Source organism: Cololabis saira, chromosome 22, assembly GCF_033807715.1.
Source record: "Cololabis saira isolate AMF1-May2022 chromosome 22, fColSai1.1, whole genome shotgun sequence".
In the NCBI taxonomy this organism is placed as follows: Eukaryota; Metazoa; Chordata; class Actinopteri; order Beloniformes; family Belonidae; genus Cololabis; species Cololabis saira.
In genome coordinates, this window is record NC_084608.1 from 7,486,359 (window position 1) to 7,500,867 (window position 14,509).

Consider the following 14,509-nt stretch of genomic DNA (forward strand, 5'->3'; position numbering starts at 1 on the left):
GCTCAAATGCAAAACGATGAGAGAAAAAGAGCTCCAATTCCATCCAGTGGCCAACGGAACAATCATTTCTTTAGTGCTGATATAAACTGTCGAAAACCTGCAATAATGTTTTCTTTATAGTGTGAAACAACATTGCGCCGGCTGAGGAATGCGCAGGGAGGAACTCCTGGCAGTTCACCGAGTCCAGTGAAGAGCCTTATCTCCACGTTCATGTGTGTTCTTGCGTGCATTTTTGTGTTTGAGCGGCTCTCTTTCAGGCTAATCAGCGGTTTCTCCCTCCTAATAAAACACTTGCTCCCCTCCCAGCTCGCTTTGCCCCCGCTGCTTGTCACCGCTAATCCTGCTCCAACAACAAGCCTTCATTAGTGCTCTTCCAATCCTTCCATCGCAGACGGGGAGCTAAGCCTGGCCGTCATCAGATAACCAGCTACCATGACTTCTCCTGGAAGCTCTCAGAGACGGAGGGGTTTTTCTGGGAGGGGAATGTCCCCTTCGCTTTTCACTTGAACGGCTGACTGCGTAGGCTTCCTGTGTTGGAAGAGAGGGACGGGACACAAGCGGCTCCCACATGGATGGACTTCAGTTGGGGTTGCAAAGGGATTGTGGTTATTAATGGGACGATGCAGCACTTTAGCTCTGCGGTGGCGAGCGAGGAAAAGTCTTAGCCCGGGTCAAGCTCCGGGCCGGAGCTCATGCGACTCTCCGCTCAGGGAACGCGATGAGATTACGAGAGGAATGCATATCAAAGGCAAATCCTCGGCGGCGAGATGAACTTTCCCAAGAGATGCAAGTCAGTGGAGGGGAGGCCTGGAGGCAACTGTCACATCACATGAGATGCCGGCAGATAACACCTTTGAAGGGAACGCATAGATCACTCAGGCTTATGCAGACCGCATTGATTATGTGTCCACGTGGACTGCAAAGACATCGCCGAAGACAGGAACATGTTTTAATCGACCCAACCGTGACTGGTCAGAGGCAGCAGGGGGAGATGGATTAGCTAGGGGAAAAATGACTGCCCTTTACGCAGGTCATGGTCAGAAGAGAAGAAATACCACATATAGAGTGCTGTGTAAAAGTCCTAGTCGACCATAGTCTTGTTTTTTTATTTTAAAGCAACTCTTAAAATGAGTATCCACATTTCTATTTCAGTCCCTTGATGAAGATACAAACATAAAGCACAATGACTGTGTTTCCATGCAGTCAATAACCCTTTTAAAACCCGAATATTGGCAATAACCCGAATTTGCACGGCCATGTAAACACCAATAACCCCTTTGAATAACCCGAGTTTGCTCATATTCCGGTTTTTAAAAACCCCGAATATGAGCCCTGGGTTACTCCTTTTAAAACCCGAATATTGGGTCATGTAAACGCCAAACGGGATATCCCCATCAAACGGAACATGAATTTGTTTTCTGCACATGCTCTGTTCACAAGGAATCTTGGTCTTTTGAGTCCAGGAAGTTCTTATAAACACGGAGAAATGCAAGACCAAGAGGAGACTAATCACTTCATAAATGTAATGAAGGATATGAACATTTCTGCATTTGTAGACGCTAGAAAGTACCGGGATAGAAGATTTACAAGAAGGTGAGCGAAAAGTTGCGCGAAGCAGCATTTGTTTTGAATTTGGATACAGGAAGAAGAAGAGGAAATGACGCTAATTGCGTCATGATGTTCTCCGTGTGTCGCTGGTTTGATCCAGATATCCCGAAAGATTAATTACCATGTAAACGGAATATTCCGAATGTTTCAGTAACCGGAATATTAGCAATAACCCGAATTTTGACTGCATGTAAACGTAGTCACTGATAACATGAGAGCGAGATGAGGAAAGCTGCAGGAAAACCCGTATCCCTCAACCTCGGGATAATCTCTTCATGAAATAAAAGGCGCTGCGTTCAGATCAAAGTAGCAATCAAAAGTCAGCGTGTAGTGTGACCTCGGCCCAAACCAAGGACGGATTTAACTCGTCCCATACAGATGTTTGCAATGATATTAATTAGGATTGTCTTCCGTTTAGGTTTGAGGGTTTAAGAGCCACTTCCCACGTATTTCCTGTTTGTATGTAAAAGACACTGAGAAATACATGTGGATGTCATTACGACGTTGATAAAATAACAAGCCTGGCAGCTTCTGCTACTTTTGCAAACCATAAAGCTTTGGCAAGCAGCGAGACATGAATACGTCTTTAATTTCACTTCTAACATATCAGGAATACTTCACATCTTAACAATCTAGGACTGTTTTTATTGTTTGTTTCTTTTGTGCAAATAAATATCATATAAAAACATTACTGCCATGTCAGCCAGGCAGTTCATGCACATAATAAGTGCCTTTGAGGAGTTTATCTTGACATATGGAAGGTTTTCAGCGGTTGGCGCCACTGCAGGAAAAAGTAAAATGAGAACGTTTAATAAAAGTTGAAGACTGGCAATGAACTGTGTGGACTGAAAACACTGATATTCCACTCTCAGCGAAGCCCTAGGACGTAAGGAAAGGTCAGATGTACCGGCATCTCCTTGGTTAATATGCAGAGCAACAAACGGAGATGGGAGTGATTCTACAGGAAGTCAGTCTTCGGGTTTGACATTTACAGTACTCACGGCCTTCGCATTAAACGATATCATCCAAAGATCTTTGATAGAAATCATTCAAATGTCCAGAAATAAGCCGAAAGTATTTTTGCGGAGACAGACTTTGAGGTAGTCCAAAAAGATGTGTATGAAGATAGAAAAAAAAAAACGAATGAGGGGGAAAAAAATGGATTGAAATCGAAAAAAAGTCAAATGAAGGGGTTGAGAAAGGGCAGGGAGAACGTGATAAGTCACGGGGAGGCTCGGGGAGGGGCTGGACGGACAGACAGACAGGTGGAGGGATGAAGACGAGGCTCGGGGTCTCACCGTGGAAGGGAGTTGTACTGGCGCTGCGTTGGCGGGCAGCCGTCCCCGTCCTCCTGCTGCTGTCTCTGGGCCTGGGTCTCCACGGTGGCGGAGCGCCGTCCGCTCTGGCTCTCCGTCCCATTGCTCATCTGTCACACACGCCCAAATGAAGACATATTACGGCCCCGTTTACAAAAGGAGAAGTAAACCCAGACGCCGTATATTACAAGTATGCTGGTTGGCATGCTCATGCACAGCCGCGCTCTCATCGGATGATGGAATATTTTCCCCCGGGAGCAGCGGGAGGCCTGGCGGTGTGAAGCCTCCTGTGTGCACGGCTGGCCGGGGGAATAGCTAGTTAGTGGGTGTGATTCCATGATGGCCGAGGCACTAAAACATGCACCTGTGCCAGTGGAGGAAAGGTCCCCTGGTAATGTTCATCCACACACACACACATACACAGTGTAAGAATTCGTCCATCAACAGCACTTCTATACTACATAAGTCAGATTTAAGCTTCCAAACTGGACAAATATCATTCTGGAGATGCTTTATATTCATCCATCCATCATCTCTACCTCCTTCAGGGTCTGCTGGAGTCTATCCCAGACTTCTGTGGGGGAAAGTCAGGGGTACATACACTGAAAAAAATGTGTTGCTTTACGTGAATACATCTAGTTTTGAACTTAATCTGCATTTGTTCAAAAAACAAGACATTGTGCATTTTTTCCTTAACAGCAATTAAGCAATGATCTTGTTGTATTAACCTTTCCTTTAACAATTTTAATCTATTGGGCAGATTGACCAACATTTAGATGAAACATGCTTTATTTGTTTAAGGAAAACACCACAGTAAAAAATATCTTGCTTGATCTACTTTTAAAAATTCAGGCAACTTTTTCGCATGAGATTTTTATGTAGATCAAGAAAGACTAGTCTTTGTATAAACTACTTAATTTTTAGTATGTACAAATTTCATTTGCAAGTAAAGTCAACTTAATTTTGATAAATAAAGTACACAATTAAGTTGACTGTACTTGCAAAATGTATTATTTACATACAAAAAAGTAAGTAGTTTATACAAAGACTAGTCTTTCATGATCTACATAACAATCTCATGCAAAAAGTTGCCTTAATTTTTTTAAGTAGATCAAGCACAATATTTGTACCAGTGTACTGCCACATACACGCATCATCACAGCTAAATCTACATAAAGACATTTTTAATAAAGCTTTATTCACATCACAACAGCAGGTGACATCTTTGACATCAGTCTTTGCGTTAAAGTGAAAACACGGTGCATCTTGGGACATTTATCGCTTTGATGATCTTTGGGTGAGCGCGTGTTTAAAAGTTAAGCCAGCAATACCGGCGGCCACTTCTCACGGTTTATCCAGAACCGGCCTGTTCTGGTTCCTGTAATGTGTTGTCTGCTGCAACGAGGAACATCAGCTCCCGACTTCAAAGCCTTTTTCTGGTGAAATGGGTGTAAAGAAGAGGCGAGAGTTGCTCCGGTTACACAAGTCACGATGAGAAGCTCAAGAAAGTTTCCTGTGTGAAAAAGCGAACATCCAGAGAAAATCATTTAAACCACTTCAAAGTCCCTGACGGGAGAGCGTGCGAGTCTGTGCGATGAAGAATTAGCTGCACCTGAAAACTTATTTGGCCGAGCAAAGCAAGTGTGGGATTTATGTCGAAGCTTTAATCAAAGTATTTTTACATTTAGGGAGGGAAGGCGATTGAAGGATGAGGATGTTATGGTTGGACCGAGTAAGCATTCCCAGGCCGAATGATCAGATCAAAAATAACATTAAAAAAGCAGTTTAACAGCTGTTAACACAGAAACACCTCTTCATTTAGGTTTAAAGGGTAAATGAAATCTAAGAAAAAATGTATTCAGTCAATATTAATTCTTCTTCTGTGTTTCCTTCAGACTTTTCTTTGTCTTTGACCTCCCAGTGACCTGCTGAGATTCCTCACCTCTAAAGGGCCAAATACTGTTTTAACAGAATAAAGTCCCTGCTGTTAGTCCTTGTAACAAGCCGGTCCACTGCTTCAGAGCAGCACAAAGAAGTGTGTGTTCACCACACCTCCATGCTTAAGACATTAAACGCACCGGAGACGAGGATAACCCGCAACCGCCAGGTCCCACAAATTGGCCCTGGCCTGCGCCGCTCACCTGTATCTGTAATGTGTGTGTGTGTGTGTGTGTGTGTGTGTGTGTGTTTGTTGTCTGGTCGTGCGACACGGTTGACATGGAGACGTCATCTCCCTCAACACCGGCCGCTGCTAACGAGCTGGCTGTCGGAGCAACAGCACAAGCCAATTAAAGAGAAGCGAGCTGAGACGGAGCTGCGAGCGCCACTTCACCGGGTGTCGCTGCTCGTTTAGCCCGGACGGTGACATGGCAGGCGGGGGGCCGGGGAACTGTTTGTGTGCATAAAATTCCTCTTAAGTAAACATCAGCCAGTACTTCAACGCAATAAAAGACTGAATGTTTCATAGCTCGGAGACATTTGTTTCCTAAATTGGAAAATCTGTGTGCAGGAGTTGCTAGCAAGAGCGGTGACGGTAAATGATGAAATGGATTGATGAGATGAAGGTGTGTGGGCGAAGTGCACGGCTGCAGGAACTGCTCCTTGAAAAAGAAGGACAAAGAAGAACTGAAGAACTGAAGGACAGAGGGACTATGGGGGGGGTCAGTCAGTCAGTCAGTCAGTCAGTCAGACCAACAACAAACCGGACTATGCCATAAGCAGGACAGTGCAATAACTTTGTGCAATATTACACAACACTATTCTATCCGTATTATTCTTTTTATGGCACTGCACTTTCTATTGTATTTATTTTTTTATTTTTATTTTTCTATTTTGAATTTTTGTTTTTACCTACGGAAGAGTATTAGGGCCAGGCAGGAGAAAAATAAAAACAATATTTTAGAGGAGGAAGATTTTCTTTTTATTATGCACTTCGAGAAAGAAGTCAAAATGTCGAGAAAAAAGTCAACATTTCGTGAATAAAGTTGAAATGTTGAGAAAAAAGGCAAAATTTCGACTTTATTCACTAAATTTCTCGAAATTGTATTTCAACATTAATCTCGACATTTCGACACAGTGCACAATAAAAAAAAAATCTTTCCTTCTCAAATATTTTTTCTCCTGCATGGCCCTAATACCTTTTACCTTTATTTTTATTTTTAATTTTCTTATCTTTTTATCTTTATATGGGTGTTTGGCTTTTGGGGTGTTTGATTTGTAAATGACTGTGTGAGATGGAGACGTCAATTTCCCCGAGGGAACCTCCCAAAGGGATTAATAAAATCGTCTGAATCTGAATCTGAATCTTGAAAACATCCTCATTTCAACAGCTGCAATAACAGCGCAATTAGTTTTCACGCCACATCAGTGGCACGTCTCTTCTCAGGCCCTGCAAGTCCAAAAAGCACAACGGTATTCCACGCGGGGGAAATGAATTGGACTCATATGTCTCGGGCTGTAACAACATGTTCCAGCGGCCCGGAGAGCACGGAGCACGTGAACCCAAAGCGGAAAGGAGAAGCTGTTTTACAGTCTAACTTAGTGGTGAGAAATAATTAGTCACGCGCTCTGAAAGTTCTTGATGTGATTGCAGACGGAGCGATGAGGAAACCTGGACGCGCCCGATGCCTCGCTTTAAAAGTGACGGGTCGAGGTGCACGACGCCCTGACGGGAGAGACGCATGAGGAATAGCCAAGAGGGGAAATCAGTCAGCGTAATGGCATTATCCAGGGGGGCGGAATCGAATTATTTCGTGTTAGACTTGGAATACAATGCCAGGTGAAATATGACATTTGTTGAAATCGAATCAAAGAGACGTCAGTGTTTGTTTTGATCCAATAAAGTGAAAAATGATGTCAATACACAACGCTTTTATCTCTCCCTCGTTTCTTTGGTGGCGTCGCAGGCGGAGAGGGAAAATAGTTCTTCACCTGTTTAAACAAAACATCTGAAATACAGAGGCAGGGATCAGAAGCACAGAGAGGTAAAGCAGCTGGGAGACGGGGGGCAGAACAGGTAGAGGGGGGCAACTGTTGCTTCAGGGGGGCTAGTGTACCTGTGACACATCACAGCAAAGGGCGTCCCCACTGACAGGCGGCTCTGCAGGCCTGGGTAGGTCTGCAGGCCGCTACACGGGGAGCCGTTGTGCTCCAGCAACAGCTCGGCACACAAACACACACATGGAAGGCATTTACGTTGCTAATGGGGAGACAGGAGGAGAAGAAAGTGAGAGAATGGTCGTGAAACCCCACATCCTGACGAAAGCCCAGTCGGATAATGATTCTCTCTTAAAGTCAGCACGCCAACCCAATTCCGCCAATTTATTATAAGCAAGCTCAGTCCATTTGTGGTCGGCGGGGTGTGTAGCTTCGGGCGGAGTATCCATTTGAGTGCGAGCGGTGTGGTCTGGCATTTCCCGGTCCCTCGCACAAATAACCCCGAGTGAACGGGACGCCGGCTATGTGATCTCCATATCTTTTTTCAGGCTTATCATGCACAGCAGCACGAAATGTGTTTTTGCGTACGGATGAATGTGTGCGGTTAACAGGGCCAAAAACGCTATCACGTCTTAAATAGGAGAGGTGGGATGATTTCTTCTCATCGATGAACTGATGTCTCCATAAACTGAGAGCAGGGAAAATGCTGAACGTGTAGGCATGCTCATGTTTGTGCACACACGTGCGGGTGAGCGCAGACGCGTGTTTCATCTGCGATTTAGCAGCAGCGCCGCGCTGAAAAACAATACTGGAATCAATTTCTCACTCAGAATCGAGCCAAATAACTCCCTGACTGTCTGTCAGGTGTTGTTCTCGTATCAGGTCCCAGCGCCTGCAGCGGCTACAGCCGTGAAATCAACAAAGCAGGAGAGGTTACAAGAATTCACATTTCTTTCATCATGCTTTCTACACTTTGTAAGACTTTCTGGCACACTTTTAACTTATTGTATCACACGTGTAATATGAAACAGTTTCTTGTCATAATGTTGCAATTCACTAAAACCTGTAACGTGTGAAGGGAAAATCAAGAGCCAAGTAAGAGTAGCTCCAGCGCCGCGTTCGGCTACCACACAGCCCCGGATCAAACGACACACTCCACGTATTGTTTGTGTGGTTAGGGATGGGGGGGGGGGGGGGTCACGCTTTGCCACGGCACAGAGCTATGTTGTCTTAGCTCGAACCCTCTGCCCCTGGGAAGTCAAGTGACTGCGGCTGAGAGGAGCTTATTCTGCATGTGATCACAAAGGAAGGAGACGTCGGGGCGCGATAACGTCAGAGAACAATATTCGGGGCAACTAATGTTTGCATAAACACAATAAAAACCCTTTGACACAAGTATCCTGGTAGCAGCAAGAGAAGTGGTGGTAAAATCAAAAGAATTCGCGTAAATAAGGGTTTTACGAGCTGCTGCTGGTGTTGCATCCAAACCCTTATTTGTTAGATATGGTTGTGGGTGCTCCAACCCAACAGCACACATCCACTTTACTGCCAGAAAGTGGGAGAGCATGCATCAGAAGAAAAAAGAAAACTTTTAAAAATACTTGTGCTTTATGATGAACATCTGGAATTCCCCTCATAGAGAGCAGCGAGGGAGGGAGGAAACACGCTGGCTCCACTCGTGTGTGTTGGTGCGTCGGCTCTACGGCCAACACGGCTTCTCCTGCCTCCATCGTTAAGGTGGAGCAAAGGTGTGACCACCGGCCTGAGCCAAGCCCTTACTGATGCTCACACTGGGAGGGAGGGAGGGAGGGATGGATGGATGGATGGATGGATGGATGGATGGATGGATGGATGGTTGGATGATGGATGGTTGGATGATGGATGGATGATGGATGGATGGATGGATGGATGATGGATGGATGGATGGATGTATGGATGGTTGGATGTATGGATGGTTGGATGATGGATGGATGGATGGATGATGGATGGATGTATGGATGGTTGGATGATGGATGGTTGGATGATGGATGGATGATGGATGGATGGTTGGATGATGGATGGATGGTTGGATGATGGATGGATGGATGGATGGATGATGGATGGATGTATGGATTGATTGATGGATGGATGGATGGATGGATGGATGGATGTATGGATGGATGTATGGATTGATTGATTGATGGATGGATGGATGGACGGATTGATGGATGGATGGATGGATGGTTGGATGGATGATGGATGGATGGTTGGATGATGGATGGACGGATTGATGGATGGATGGATGGATGGTTGGATGATGGATGGACGGATTGATGGATGGATGGATGGATGGTTGGATGATGGATGGTTGGATGATGGATGGATGATGGATGGATGGTTGGATGATGGATGGATGGATGGATGATGGATGGATGGATGGATGTATGGATGGTTGGATGTATGGATGGTTGGATGATGGATGGATGATGGATGGATGTATGGATGGTTGGATGATGGATGGATGGATGGATGGTTGGATGGATTGATGGATGGATGATGGATGGATGATGGATGGATGGATTGATGGATGTATGGATGGTTGGATGGATTGATGGATGTATGGATGGTTGGATGGATTGATGTATGGATTGATTGATTGATTGATGGATGGATGGATGGATGATGGATGGATGGATTGATGGATGATGGATGGATGTATGGATGGTTGGATGTATGGATGGATGGATGGATGTATGGATGGTTGGATGATGGATGGATGTATGGATGGTTGGATGGATTGATGGATGGATGATGGATGGACGGATTGATGGATGGATGGATGGATGGTTGGATGGATGATGGATGGATGGATTGATGGATGATGGATGGATGTATGGATGGTTGGATGGATGGATGGATGGATGGTTGGATGATGGATGGATGTATGGATGGTTGGATGGATGGATGGATGGTTGGATGATGGATGGATGTATGGATGGATGGATGGATTGATGGATGTATGGATGGTTGGATGGATTGATGGATGGATGATGGATGGATGTATGGATTGATTGATTGATTGATTGATGGATGGATGGACGGATTGATGGATGGATGGGTAGATGGATGGTTGGATGGATTGATGGATGGATGGATGGATGTATGGATGGTTGGATGATGGATGGATGGATGGTTGGATGTATGGATGGTTGGATGATGGATGGATGTATGGATGGTTGGATGATGGATGGATGGATGGTTGGATGGATTGATGGATGGATGGATGTATGGATGGTTGGATGATGGATGGATGGATGGATGGATGGATGATGGATGGATGGATGGATGGTTGGATGGATGGATTGATGGATGGATGGTTGGATGATGGATGGATTGATGGATGGATGATGGATGGACGGATGGATGGATGGATTGATGGATGGATGGATGGATGTATGGATGGTTGGATGGATGGATGGAGGGATGGAGGGAAGGATGGATGGATGTAAGGATGATGGATGTATGAATGGATTGATGGATGGATGGATGGATGTATGGATGGTTGGATGGATGGATTGATGGATGGATGGTTGGATGGATGGATGGATGATGGAGGGATGGATGGATGGATGGATGGATGGATGATGGAGGGATGGATGGATGGAGGGATGGAGGGAAGGATGGATGGATGTAAGGATGATGGATGTATGAATGGATTGATGGATGGAGGGAAGGATGGATGGATGTAAGGATGATGGATGTATGAATGGATTGATGGATGGAGGGAAGGATGGATGGAGTAATCTTAGTTTTGAACTGAAAGAGCAACTTTAAGTGTCACTTTTATATGACACTGTTGTTGTTAATAGGAGATATTTTGATAAAAGGAAAAAAAACAACAATTCACCGAGGCCTTGCACCCCCCCCCGACTAAGACACCCGTTACTGTGAGCTCCAGGTGAATCGTGGGCACCATTGTTTTATTTGATAATTCATTCTTTTTTTTTAAATGATAAAAACTAAGGCTGAAAACAAAAAGATAGGGAAAACCCGGATTAGCTTTTGCGTAACATCTGAATGAGCCTTGTGGACCTTGAGGAGGGATTTGTTTGCCAATAATACTTTAATCCCAAGATTTGTGCAAATATTCATGCAAATCTAAACCTTTGCTGTTTCTTTGGAAAAGAAAGTATAGTTTAAAAGTGTCAAGAGTGTCGTTCTTTAAGCTGGCCGGAGCTACTCCAGCGCCGGTTCGTGGAGTGGGAGTGCGTGCAACCTTGAGGACTCGGGGACATCAGAGCAGGCGGGTGTTTTACTGCCCGCTGCAGCATCCTGCCTTTCCCTGGTTACATTCAATGAATGTTTTCATTTACAAGAAGTGGGAGCTATTAAGGCCTCACTTTCATCACTGGTGACGACATTCAGCAATGACATGACTGATATTCACCGTTGGAAGGAGGTGTAGCAGGTTTGAGCAGAACAAGGTCAAAAGGTCATGCTCCTGATTAATGATGACTCTCAGTTAAACTTACATTACAAAGAAAAAGTTGTGTACCTGGCAGGATTAATAGCCGCTAAAAAAAATGCTTGCTCTTTGATGGAAACCACCACACGATCTACCAACATGTCACTGGTTATTTCACATATGGAACTTTCAGTGGCAAGAATTCATGGTGCGGGACCCAGGACATTAAAAATATGGACACATGCCATTGAAAAACTGAAAAAACTGAATATTGACTGAACATTTATCTAATTTTTTCTTTTTGCTTTCTTGTCTTGCTTGTTTTGTCCTGTTGTTGTGTTATTGTTGTCTTGTTGGATCGCTACAGGGTGGGTGGAGGGGGGATTTAAAGGTGTTATACAATTGCGTCCATACTGTAATTGTTCGATTTAATTGTATGCATCAACAAAATAATAAAAAACAGTTGATCACAAAAAAGAACAAGTCAAAAGGTCATGTTTCTACGTGGCTCAAAATAGTTTCCTAAAGTGCTGAAGTTTGGAACCACTGACTAAACCCAGATATAAAAAAAGACTTCTGTTAATATATTATGTCCATATTTGTGCTTAAAAGCTTTGCGATTGTGAATCTTTATCCACTAGACTGAGATAAGATGAAAGATAGTTAATAACACGACTCGGGGCCCCTCCCGGTGTCTTTTTACCAGCGAAACAGAGTGCTATGCCCAACAATGTCAACAGTCACAAGCAATTAGGAGCTCAGAAGCTGAAAGAGAAAGACTTAGACTGCTTAGCGCTGAGCAAACACTTAACATCTCACAGAGGAGGGGAGGAGAGCCAGATTAAGAAAACAGTGATAGATGTCTGCTCGGTGAGTTTTCAACCAGCAGTCAGGCAAACACTGAAGCAAATCCAGAGCAAACAAAGTCCGCCTTTGTTTGTGGGAAGCTGCTCACTTGCTCACCTCTGCTGCACCCAAACTCATTTGGACAGAAAGGGAAACCCAACGCCAGGAGATGCTTACCACACCAAAGCAATTTCACTGACATGAAGTTCCCCAGAAAATTGGAGCCCAAATGTCTTAATTCCCGGGGCCTGACATTGTGACCGGTGGTTTGGAAAATAGCCGCTGGTTGGTGCGATCGTCTTCACAAATCACAGCCAGCGGCCACGTTTTCTTTAAGGTGTACCAGGTGTATCCGGGAAAGTGGCACGTGAGGGGGTTCCATCCGAGTTTGATTGCAGAAATAAAAGCGTGAATCAAACAAAAAGACGGCTGATGAGTACTAACGCGCCAACGCGCCAGCTGAATTAAGTAAATATTAGACCATGTTCAGATCGTCACTGATGCCGCCGGCTAGCCGGAAAGATTAAACAAAATTCCCACTTTATTTAAACTCCAATCACAGTGAACTTTAAAGCTCAGCAGGCGGGGACATGAAGTCGAGTTAAAATGAATTAACAAAGGAATTAACTTGATTACATTTTTCCAATTATAAGGAGTAAATCCCATTGTTGTAACAGATCAATCATGTGAGAGGAGATAAGCTTAAAGAAACTTCTCCTACATTTTAATTTAGACATGTTTAATTTGGAAGTCCCTCTAATAAATGCTAATGGAAATGAAATTGAACAGTGTGGCTCAGTGTCTCTGCTTCTTCAAAGTCCTGACTCCACTCTGCATCAGACGTTCTCGTTCATCCCCCTTTTCTCTCTGCATGAGCGTATCATATTTTCAGGACAGAAAAGGTGCAGACAGGAGCAAGTAATCGGCATTTAGTTTCAGGTCCACAGTCGGATACGGTCGAGAGGGAATCTTAAAGTTGGAGGAACTTGACTCGCAGAGTTTTGCAGTCAAACGCTCTTCAAAAGGATGAAGGCGTCAGAGAGCCGAAGCGTGTCCTGGCGCTCGTGAATGCTGATGTGCTGCTCGGATTCACACAGGATTATTTCAAGTATTACTGCTCCCACTAAAGAAGGCTGATATTGCTGCCGGTCCCAGGGTGCAGGAATCTATGACGATACCTAATTAGAGTCAGCAGCTACATATTATTAGAAATGGTCATCTGGGAAAACGGAAAAAAAAATCACTAAGAATCAGGCCGTGTTTTCTTGTGTTTGCCCCACTGAGGCGAGTGAGAGTGTTGGTAAGATCTCATGTGTGCAGCTCTGCAGCTTCCGGACCGGGACACCTACCCAGGGGTCATAGCTGTACGGCTGTTGGTGGTCCTCCAGGTCGTCCTCCTGCCGGGCCTGCTGGAACTCATGCCTCAGCCTCTGTATCCGGTCGTGGTTGCTGGGGGCCATCTGACTGCTAGGGGACAGAGAGAGAGACAAAGGAGAACAGTGAGGCTGCTTGTTTAACTCAGAGAGTACTCTGGGTGCAGTCGGAGCAGCTGGGACATCGGTCCGACTACAGGTCCTTTTTTAATATTTGAATGATTGACTTGTCTTTACGGACACCCCTCTAAATGGTTTAAAGCAGGGGTCACCAACTACCGTATTTTCTGGACTATAAGCCGCCACTTTTTTCATAGGTTTTCAACCATGCAGCTTATACAAAGGTGCAGCTATTCTGTGGATTTTTCCTCCACCGCTCGGGGTGCTCTAACCGGAATTAGAATCAAAACTAAGACAAAATAAATGCAAAGAAGAATACGCTACTTCTTTTTTAGCAGATAGAAGTAGATAGAAGCAGATTTCAAACAGATAAATAAATAGCGGTTATTTTCTCTTGGTTCTGTCCCGTTTTAATCAGCAAAGTTGCTGCCATGTTAAAAGACACTGTTAGGAAAGGATCTATTTAGGTACAAACATGTACATCATTTACAGTTCAAAATCCTTCTGTACATGTAGTAAATATCTAATCTAACAACATAAATATCTGCGGCTTGCATATCTTTTTTTTTAAATAGAGCGGATGCGGCTTATATGCAGGTGCGGCTTATAGTCCAGAAAATACGGTATATTTGTCAGAGGGGCAGAATTTTACAGTCACCTTGGGAGCCGGAACCTCAAAATCAAATTTTTTTTATTATTTAATGTTTATTGTTTATATATATATATATTTTCCATTTCATTACAAAACTGAAGGCCTTTTTAGCCTTTATGAGTCAGTCTCCTATCACCTAAACCACAGTCATCCACCAGGAGTGATGGAGATATTTTGACTCAACTTAAGTCAACTTTATTTATAGAGCACTTGA

The 14,509-nt window shown here is 44.2% G+C and overlaps 1 protein-coding gene across 1 annotated transcript in view; it reads right to left on the minus strand.

Moving 5' to 3' along the window:
• Positions 1 to 14,509, minus strand: part of LOC133423716 (partitioning defective 3 homolog) — a 394,242-nt gene that overhangs the window by 8,138 nt on the left and 371,595 nt on the right. The window contains exons 22-23 of the mRNA XM_061714033.1: positions 13,500 to 13,617; positions 2,907 to 3,034 (exon numbers count right to left, since the gene is read on the minus strand). Coding sequence (XP_061570017.1) covers positions 2,907 to 3,034; positions 13,500 to 13,617 — 246 coding nt within the window. The remainder of the gene's footprint in view (positions 1 to 2,906; positions 3,035 to 13,499; positions 13,618 to 14,509) is intronic.